At 41.9% G+C, this 10,773-nt stretch overlaps 1 protein-coding gene across 1 annotated transcript in view; it reads left to right on the forward strand.

The window, feature by feature from the left end:
- DEF6 (DEF6 guanine nucleotide exchange factor) overlaps positions 1–7,839 on the forward strand; it is a 51,302-nt gene extending 43,463 nt beyond the window's left edge. Inside the window, exons 8-11 of the mRNA XM_001378389.4 lie at positions 1,196–1,362; positions 3,778–3,976; positions 6,561–6,651; positions 7,216–7,839. Of these exons, the coding sequence (XP_001378426.2) occupies positions 1,196–1,362; positions 3,778–3,976; positions 6,561–6,651; positions 7,216–7,442 (684 nt within the window). The 3' untranslated portion in view covers positions 7,443–7,839. The remainder of the gene's footprint in view (positions 1–1,195; positions 1,363–3,777; positions 3,977–6,560; positions 6,652–7,215) is intronic.
- Positions 7,840–10,773: the final 2,934 nt, after the last annotated feature.

Below are 10,773 nucleotides of genomic sequence, written 5' to 3' on the forward strand. Positions count from 1 at the left end.
GACCCAGGGGACTGAGAGCCAGGCCTAGAGACAGTAGGGCCTGGGTTCAATCTCAGTCACTTCCTAACTGTGGGACCCTGGGCTTAACCCCCCCCCCCACTATCTAACCCTTACTGCTCCTCTGCCTTAGAACTGATACACAGTATTGATTTTAAGACAGAAGGCACAGGTTTTAAAAAATCTGGAATCACCAAAGAAAAGAGAAAAGGACTTATTGGTACAAAAAAAAAATCTTTGTAGCAGCTTTTTTTTTGTGGTAGCAAAGAATTAGAAGTCAAGAAGATGCCCATCTGTTATGGAATGGCCGAACAAGTTGTTGCTACATGATTGTGATGGAATATTATTGTGCAATAAGAAATGATGAACAGGATAATTCCAGAAAAGCCTGGGACGTCTTATATGAACTGATACAAAGTGAAGTGGGAAGAACCAAGAGAACATCATACATAATAAAGGCAATATCATAGGAGCAGCTAGATAGCACAGTAGATAGAGCACCAGGTCTGGAGATGAGAGGTCCTGGGTTCAAATTTGACCTCAGACACTTCTTACTGTGTGACCCTGGACAAGTCAGTTAACCCCCATTGCCTAGCCCTTACTGCTCTTCTGCCTTGGAACAATACTGAAGATAGAAATTAAGAATTAAAAAAAGAAATTTATTATTGCACAGGTTATTGTCCTCGATGCTTAGATCATTTTCTTTAAGGCTCAGCTCAAACACCACCATCCAATGAGCCTCTCCAACTAACTGCTAACTTCTTCCCCAAAATCACTTTGCTCTTGTAGACTCTGATTTCTATATATGAACATGGGATCTCCCTCTATGAGGTTCTTTGATGGCAGAGATTATCATCACTTAAAAAAAAAAGACCAAAAAAACCCCAAGAAATCCTTTTAGAATGAATACTATGTTTTGGTTCCAAGGTAGAAGAGCAATAAGGACTGTGCAATAGGGGTTAAGGGACTTGCCCAGGATCACCCAGTTAGGAAGAGTCTGAGGTAGATTTGAACCTAGGACCTCACATATCCTGGTGGAGATCTCTCTCCACTGAGCCACCTCACTACCTTTGTTTGTCACCTGTGTTTATTGATTGGGGATTATGAGACTGCCCCTGGATATCCTCAGAAACTCGGTCAGGTTCTGTACTGATTCTGCTGGGCCCTCAGTGACTCTGTGCTTCCACTTCTGGTCCAGGCCCGAGCCTCCATGCAGGCAGAGATGGAGATGAAGGAAGAAGAGGCGGTTAGGCAGCGACAGCGGATCTCGGAGCTGGAGGAGATGCAAGAGAGGCTCCAGGAGGCCCTGCAGCTAGAGGTGAAGGCTCGACAGGATGAGGAGTCCATGCGCTATGCCCAGACCAGGTAGGTCATGCCTGCCAAAGACCAGGGGACATCCCTAACCGGTCCCATTCTCAACCCTTTTCCTGAACCTACAGGGACTTGACTTCATGCCAATTGCTCTGTAGTTCTTATGTAGTCCTTGAGTTTCTTAAAACAGCTCTATGTAGAAGGGAAAAAATACATACTATATATGAGAACTTTTCTATTTGTTATTAATATTAAATTATTTATTATTATTAAAGCTTGGATTTTTATAACAACCTTGTATAGAAGAAAAATAATAATACCATACTCTGTATCATAGGCACAAGTCTGCCAGAAACAATTTTTAAAAATTAATTTTAGGTTAATGTCAATCATTTAATCTTTTGGCTTTCCTTTGGCCATTTTCCTAAAACCACTCAATCCTTCTCTGATGTTCCCTTCAAGGGTTTTCCTCTTCATCTCAACAAAAAAGAATTGAAGTTATGAAGAAATTTTTCCCTATTCCCTTCAGGGCACAGGAGAAAGCCTTGACTTTAATTTCCCTATTAACACATCTTAACTAGACAAGAGCTTCCAGCAGTCTGCCCCCAACACAGGCTTTTAAATGTAATCTGCATCATTCACATTTTCTCCATCACTTTCTTAAATCAAGAGATTAACAAAAAAAAAAAAAGTCAAGCCAAGATTTGTTGCATTTGCTGTTTGCCAGTTTCCAAGGGGTAGATAAATGCTCACCCAGAAAATCTAACAATTGGCTCTTTGCAGTCAAGGTGAGCTGACTCCAGCACAGAAGGGTTGGATTAGTTAGTATCCTTAGCATATTAGTGTACTTCCGGAATAGTATTTCCATTTTAAGACTGGTTGCCACCCTTAATCCATTGTCTAGCTTTTTAATGACCTAACTTGTAAATACTTTACCAAAAGATTGAGATTAGTCCTAAGAGAAAGAGGAAAGGGATTTAGTGGAGGGCATTGTTGCCAGACAAATTAAGTACTGATAAGTTTTCCTTTTTTCAGGTAAGTCTGGAAAGGACTTCAGACTGGAGAAATCATTCTCAGTGAGTTAGGGAGTGCCAGAAATAATAGCAGCACTTTTTACCTTTTATGTCATTTAACAGATGAGGAAACTAAAGCCCAAATTGGGAAAGTAACTTGCTCAAGGACAAGGAAAAGCTAGAACCTAAACTCAAACTCAAGTCGACTGATTCCATATTTACTGTTCTGTCTTGTGGTGCAGTGAGCTTAGAGTCAGGAAGACTCATCTTCCTGAGTTCAAATCCAACCTCAGACACTTACAAGGTGTGTGACTCTAGGCAGATCACTTAGCCCTCTTTGCCTCTGTTTTCTCATCTGAGAAATGAACTGAAAAAGAAAATCCCAAGAAAACTCCAAATGGGCAGCTAGGTGCAATGGACTAGGTCTAGATGACACTAGGTCTAGATGTCCCTGGTTCCAATGTGGCCCTAGACACTTCCTAGCTATGTCCCAGGGCAAGTCATTTTAACCCCAATTGCCTAGCCCTTACCATTCTTCTACCTCGAAACCCATTCTTAGTATCAGTTCCAAGACAGAAAGTAAGGGGAGAAACAGAGACAGACAGACAGACAGACAGAGAGAAGAAGAGAGAGAGGACAGACAGAAAGAGAGAGAGGGAGGGAGAGACAGACAAACAGGGAGAGAGAAGGAAGGAAAGGAGAGTGAAAGAGGTGGAGAGAGAGAGAGAGAGAGAGAGAGAGAGAGAGAGAGAGAGAGAGAGAGAGAGAGAGAGAGAGAGAGGACAGACAGAAAAACAGATAGAGAGGGATAGAGAAGGAAGGAGAAAAGAGTGAAAGAGGTAGAGTGAGAGAAAGGGAGAGGGTAAAAGGAGAGAGGGAGACAGAGACAGACAGAGGAGACAGAGAGACAGAGACAGAGGAGACAGAGAGAGAGAAAGATGGAGAAAGGTAGGAGAGAGAGAAAAGGAGGGAAAGGGAGGGAGGAAGGAAGGAAGGAAGGAAGGAAGGAAGGAAGGAAGGAAGGAAGGAAGAAAGGAAGGAAGGAAGGAAGGAAAGAAGGAAGGTCAGTCAGTCAATGAATGACAAGTAGCTTTTACACTCTCCTTCTGGCCACATTTCCTTGACACTACTCATTTCTTAGTGGACTAGGCTATTATTGTTAAGCTATTAATATTCAGTCGTGTCCAACTCTTTGTGAAAACCCGCTCTAGATAAAGATTCTGGAGTAGTTTGCCATTTCCTTCTCCAAATCATGTGACAGATGAGAAAACTGAGGCCTCTATGGTTAAGTGACTTGCCCAGAGTCACACAGCCAGCATGTGCCTGAGGCAGGATTTGAATCTAGGAAGATGAGTCGTCCTGACTCCAGGCCAGGCATTCTGTGCACTATGGCGCCACCTGGTGGCCTGATGTCAGGCAATGTACCTTTCCATTAACCCTCTCCACCCCTGGACAGGCTTTTAGAAGAGGAGGAGGAGAAACTGAGGCAACTGATGCAGCTGAAGGAGGAGCAGGAACGTTACATCGAGCAGGCCCAGCAAGAGAAGCAGGAACTGCAGCAAGAGATGGAAATCCAGAGCCGCTCTCTGCAGCAGGCCCAGCAACAGCTGGAGCAGGTGCGGCAGAACCGGCAGCGAGCGGATGAGGATGTGGAGGTAAGAACCAGGATCCCAGATCTGCTGCCATAGGCATCATCACCCTGGGGGTCCCATCCATGTCCCCTCCACCTATGCTGGGTACTGGTCTTCCAACAACAATTTATCAAGCATCTACTGTGTGGCCACAGTTAGGGCATCTTGGAGAAGTATATGAAGTTGTCCTTGTCCCCAACACATTGACAGTCCAGGAGCAGGAGAAAAAACCTATATGCTTTGTTTTATTTTATTTATTTTTTGGAGATTTTTACAAAGATCATAATGGGATGCACCAAAGACCAAAAGGGCACTAGTTGAGATTAGCCACCCAAAAAAAAATGACAAAGGCAAAGCTAGGTGGCTCAGTGGATAGAGAGCCAGGTCTAGAGATGGGAGGTTTGGGGTTCAAATTTAGCTTTAGACACTTCCTAGTTGGGTGTCCCTGGGCAAGTCATTTAACCGCCATTGCTTAGTTGTTCCTGCTCTTCTGCCTTAGAACCAATACTTGATATTGATTCTTTTCCCCCCCTTAAACCTTTACCTTCTGTCTTAGTAAGTGTTAAGAAAGAAGAGTAGCAAAGGCTAGGCAATGGGGGTTAAGTGACTTGTCCAGAGTCACACAGTAGAAAATGTTTGAAGAATGAAACCCAAATCCTTCTATCTTTAGACCTGGCTCTCACTCCACTCAGCTACCTAGTTGCTTCCCCCCTCCCCCCATTGCTTGATATTGATTCTAAGACAAAATGTAAAGGTTAAAAAATAAAAAGACAATCATATTGGGGTTGGTTTTTTTCAAGCATCTTCTTCCCTAGTAAGGAAATGGTTACCAGCACAAACCAAACTCTATTCTTTTATTTACTGTATCAATCTTTAGTGGGACAGGAATTGTTGGGGGGGGGGTAAGTGAGACCAGGGAGCCCCAGTTTAAAGGTTTTGCAACTTTGTAATAATGGCAGTGGTTGGGAATTTTTTTTTTAAATCGTTGCCTTCTGTCATAGAATCAATACTAAGTATCAGTTACATAGCAGAAGTGTGGTAAGGGACAGGAAATTGGGGTTAAGTTTTTATTTGCTCAGGTTCACAGAGTTGGAAAATGTCAGAATCAAGTAGTTGAACCCAGGACCCCCCTGTCTCTAGGCCTGGCTCTCTATCCTTTGAGCCACCCAGCTGCCCCTGTTTGGGAATATTTGATGATATTCCTCTTTGCAGGCTTCCTGATTGAAATCAACCACTCAGGGCAGCATTCAGTGTCAAATGTCAATGTCAAATGAAGTGGTTAATGAAATAAAAGGGGAGAGGGAGAGACAAACAGACAGAAAGAGACAGACAGACAGAGAGAAAGAGAGACACAGAGAGAGAGACAGAAACAGAGACACAGAGTCAGAGATAGAGAGAGAGAAAGTAATACTTTTTTCCCTGCCATCCTGCCTGTCAGACTTTGTACCATTCCAGGGCAGGTTCTCATACCCCTTTCTCCTTGGCTCTTGGCCAAGATCATAAAATCATTTATTTAGATTTTTTAACCCTTACTTTCCATCTTAGAAACAATCCTGTGTATTGGTTCCAAGGCAGAAGAGTGGTAAGGGCTAGGCAATGGGGGTTAAGTGACTTGTCCAGGGTCACGCAGCTAGGAAGTGTCTGAAGTCACATTTGAACCTGGGACCTCCCATCTCCAGGTTTAGCTCTCAAACCACTGAACCACTTAGTTGTCCCCAGTTTAGAGTTTTAAAGAACCTCAGAGACCACCTAGTCTAACCCCCTTATTTTATAATTGAGGAGATTGAAGCTCAGGGTGCCCAAGGTCCAATAGGAAGGAAATCATGGATTAGAACCCAGATCCTTCTCCAGAACCAGTGATTTTTTTTCCCACTGTGCAATAATTTTGGTTCTCTAATTCCATTCTATTCAATGCACATTTATTAAGTACTTGTATTTTACAGATTATTAAGTTGGTACTGAGATACAGCGTTCAATAAGTTCATGAAGCTGAATAGGTAGAATTATATGTTGGAACATAACTATGGCAATACTGAATCACTTAAGTACTTAGGAAAAGTATAAATAGGAATTTTATGGAGGATTCCAGCAAGGGAGACTCTACCTGGAACTTGCTCCTGGCCCCTTATACCTACCACCATGCATTACAACTTATTGGGAAAAGTGGCCCCATGCTATCTACCTCCAGAGAAAGAACTGTTAGAGTTGGAATGCAGATGGGAGCACATGATTTATCACGTGTTTATATGGGTAGATGATTTGGGGTTTGGGTTTTAAAAGATTACTCTATCACAAAAATAAATAATATGGAAAACAGATTTGGAGTGATAATACATGTATAACCCAGTGGAATTGCTTGGCAGCTCCAGGAAGGGGAAGGAAAGAGGGGAGAGAGAGACCACATGAATCATGGAACCACAGAAAATGTGTGTGGAAATTTATTACTAAAATAATATGAAGAAAAAATAAAATAACTATATATATTTGATCTGAAAAAGAAAAAAGAAAAGTGGTCTCAGGAGCCACAGTCTTGCCATGCTCCTCCCTCCACTGGGCCCTTCTCTGGTTCAGACTCTCCAGCAGCTTTGTCCGCTTCTTCTTCCTGCAGGCTGCCCAGCGGAAGCTTCGCCAGGCCAGCACCAATGTCAAGCACTGGAACGTCCAGATGAGCCGACTCATGCACCCTATCCGGCCTGGAGGTGAGAAGGGGCAGTGCCTGGCACTGCTTACACCAGGGGGCTTCCAAAGGCCTGGGTAGACAGCTGAGCGGCACAGGATGGAGACAGAGACAGAAAATACAACATGTATACAGAATACATACCAAATACAAATACAAATACTACAGAATAGTTTCACGAGGTGGGGAGAGCGCCAAGAGCCTGGGGAATCAGGAAAGACCTCATGTCAGAGGCAACATTTCAGCTGAGGCTTGAAGGGAGTCCCAGACATGTTCTGGGAGAGATGGCATCCTAGGGCTGGAATAACAGCAGATAACCAGCTGTACTGAAACCTCGAGTATATGAGGGAGAATCATGAAATCAGGTAAAGTGAGAGTTTATTACTACAGTGTTTGGGGTAGAACGTCTATAGGTAATACCTGGCTCTAGACATTAAAACAGAGAGCCCCTTCCTTCTGCTCTCTATGGCCTGGGAAGGTTGGAGACACGGAAGAAATAATAGGATAGGATGGAGTGGGGAGAAACTTGTACCAGCCCTCCCTTCATATGTCCACCCTCCATTCTCCCACTCTTCTTCCCCACCAGACAAGCGTCCTCCCAACAGCAGCTCCTTTCCTGGCTTCCAGCCTTCCCTGCTAGCCCGGCGAGACTCCTCTCTGAAGCTTCTGTCCCGGAGGGGATCCCAGGACAGTGAGACACTCACCACCAACAGTTGTGAGCTCCAGGAACCCCTGCACAAAGAGGATGAATCCTCCACCCTTGCCTCCACCTCTCAGGAAGAACAGGAGCTCAATTTGGAACCACCCAACTAGTCCCCTAAGAGCCTCTGCCGTGACTTACACAGCTGGACTGTGGATGAAACCAACCATCTGCTAGAAAAGACCCTTTAGACCAGCATGTCCAGGGATTCCATGTTCTCAAACGCTGTACCAGGCCAGATGGGGTCAAAGAAAAGCTTTTCCATGTGGCTTCTGGCCTCAGACAATTGAGGGTCCCCAGGATACTGTCCTATGACTTAGCCCTAAGAGCTTAACAGTGGAAGCTGAGTTTGAGGGACCAGAGGAGGGAGAGAGGGAACCAGGGAGCCTGGAGCTCTCTGTCCCCTCTTAACCCCCCTACTCCATCCCTCCCAGGCAACCAATCAATGGATTTGTTCATGTATTAAAAAAAAAACAACCCTAAATAAAACCTACTTTGAGAATTCATCAATGACGTGGGTCTATCTACCTTTGCTTGGGTCCCCAGTTTTGCTCATCTCTCAATCATCTTAATCATCCATTTGACATGTATTTATTCTGGGCCTGATGCTGTCCTAATCCCTGTGTGGGATACAGAAATAGAACAAGGCATAGTCTCCAACTACAAGAAATACATACATATATATATATATATATATGTATATATATATATATAGTATGTAAGTATAGTTGGAGAGATAAGGTTGGCCCTTGCTTCGGGCTGCTGAAGACCTAGAGCCAGGTATGATACTGGTCTCTTGACAATCTCACAAACAAGGCACTCCATCTCTCAGTTCCAGGTCTGGAACATTTTTTCTCCTTGGCTCTGACTATTGACCTCTCTGACTTCCTTAATTAAAATCACGCCTCCTCCAGGAAGCCTTCCCCAACCCCTCTTCATTCCAGTGCCTTTTCTCTGTCAAGTATCTCTTTTTAATCCTGTATTGCTTTGAATATTATGTGTTTGTATATTGTCTCCTTCATTATATTTTAAGTTTTTTAAGGCAGGGACTATCTTTTGCCACTTTTTGTTTAGCATAGTGTCTGGTCCATTTCTTGTTGTTGTTGAGTTGTTTGGTCATGTCTGATTTTTCATGGGTCCATTTAAAGTTTTCATGACAAACATACTGGAGTGGTTTCCATTTCCTTCTCCAGATCCAGATATGTGTCTGGCACATAGTAGACCCTATTTTTTCCCCTACACCATTACTATATTAGAATCAATACTGTATGTGTGTATTGGTTCCAAGGTAGAAGAACAGTATGGGCTAGGCAATGAGGGATAAGTGACTTGCCCAAAGTCACACAGCTAGGAAGGATCTGAGGTCAGATTTTAACCCAAGACCTCTCATCTCTAGGCCTGGCTCTCTGTCCACTGAGCCACCTGGTTGCCCTCACACAGTAGACTCTAAGTAAATGTTTATTGAACAAATGAATGAATCAACAGAACTTTCTAATTGGCTGATGATAGTAACTGACTCTATCAACAATCTATTGAAACTTCAAACTGAGCCAGGCCTGTTTTTCAGACTAAATCCAGGTAAGGAACTTTCAGAGCTCAGACCAAGAGAAGTAAGCAGATTAAGAGAAGAGACCAAGAGAAGCAAGCCCTTGATTAAATTGGTATTGGAACACAGAAAGCTTACAGGTCCTTAACATGAGTTGTTTCTGAGATCCTGGACTAACACGACACCAAATATTCCCCCAAAAGCCATGGCAAGATCATTCCATTTATTCCTTCTAAAAGTGATCTAAACCCAGCCCTAACAAAGTCTGAAGTCAGGAAGTAGGATGAAAGAATGTGCAAACAGAAAAAGAATCCAATTAGAAAGAACCATTATGGCCATGAGAATTCTCAAGATAAAAATTGAGAAGAAGAGAATGACTCCAAAATATCTACAAGCAACGCCTCAAGAAAATAACTTGGGTACATATTCAACTAGAATTCTTAGAAGAGATGAAACAAGGACCCTTTTTAAGAGTTTAAGATGTTTTTATAAAAACACTTAAAATATTAGAGGGAAGGAATGGAAAAGAGAAAAGATAGGGAAGAAATGATGGAAAAGAGGATTAACAAGTTGGCATAAGAGATACAAATTCTTACTCAAGGAACAAACTTCCTGAATACTAAGATGAACCAAAATAGAGGCCAAAAAAATCACAAAGCAACAAGAAATATTAAAAGAAAAGTCAAAAGACTAAAAAAGCAACCGAAAGCAGTTTGAATAGATATAACTTAAGAAGCAATTGACTACCTGAAATCTCTGACCAAAAAAAAAAAAAAGATCCTAGATATCATATTTCAAGAAATCATAAAAGAAAACTGCCTTATTCCTTTAGAACCAGGGGATAAAGTGAAAATAAAAAGACAAATCACTTCCTGAAAGAAAGAAGAAAGCAAAAATTTTAAACTTCAGAAACTTCATAGCTAGAGCTTCCAGGTTAAAAAAGAAATATTGTAAGGAGCCAGAAAGAAAGAATTCAAGGAACCAAGAAGTCACAGTTAGGATCACACATGATTTAAAAGCATCTACTTTAAAGGAATGGAGAACTTGGAATATTCCCGAAAACAATAACGATCTCAGACAAACCAACAGCAACACACACACACACACACACACACACACACACACACGTATATGGAACTGATTCAAATATATAGGAACAAAAACCTCTCCTTATAGATTAATGATCAATGAAAATATGTGAGCAGTACTCAAAGGAATAAATCTAAACTACTGAAAACCATATGAAAAATTTCTCCAAATCACTAATAAAGAAAAACAAATGAGCTGTTCTCAAAGGGCTATAAAACTATGCATATCCTTTGACCCAACAATACCACTACAGAATCTACATGCCAAAGAGAACAGAGAGAGGAGAAAAGGACCTACTTATACAAAAATATTTTTAGCAGCTCTTTTTGTAGTAGCAAGGAATTGGAAACTGAGGGGTTGTCCATCACTTGAGGATTGGCTGAACAAGTTGTAGTATGTGATTAAGTTCAGAAAAACCTGGAAATACTTATATGAATTGATGCAAGGTGAAGTCAGCAGAACCAGAACAGTGGATACATCAACAGAAATCTCATCCAATGATCAACTGTGAAGGACTAAACTATTATCAGCAAAACAAAATTCTAAGATATTCCCCAAAGGACTCATGATAAATAAAAATGCTTTCCACAGCCAAAGAAGGACCTGTTAGAATTGGGTTGTAGATCAAAGCACACCATCTTTCATTTTATTTCCTTTACTAGGTTTTTTTTTATTGTATGTGTGATATGTGTCTTCTGTCATAACTTGGGAAATATGGAAATATGTATTACATGAAAGCACCAATATAACCTTTCTCATACTACCACTGGGGATAGGGCAGAGAGAGAGAGAATTTGGTTTACTAAATG

Source organism: Monodelphis domestica, chromosome 2 (assembly GCF_027887165.1).
Source record: "Monodelphis domestica isolate mMonDom1 chromosome 2, mMonDom1.pri, whole genome shotgun sequence".
NCBI lineage: Eukaryota > Metazoa > Chordata > Mammalia > Didelphimorphia > Didelphidae > Monodelphis > Monodelphis domestica.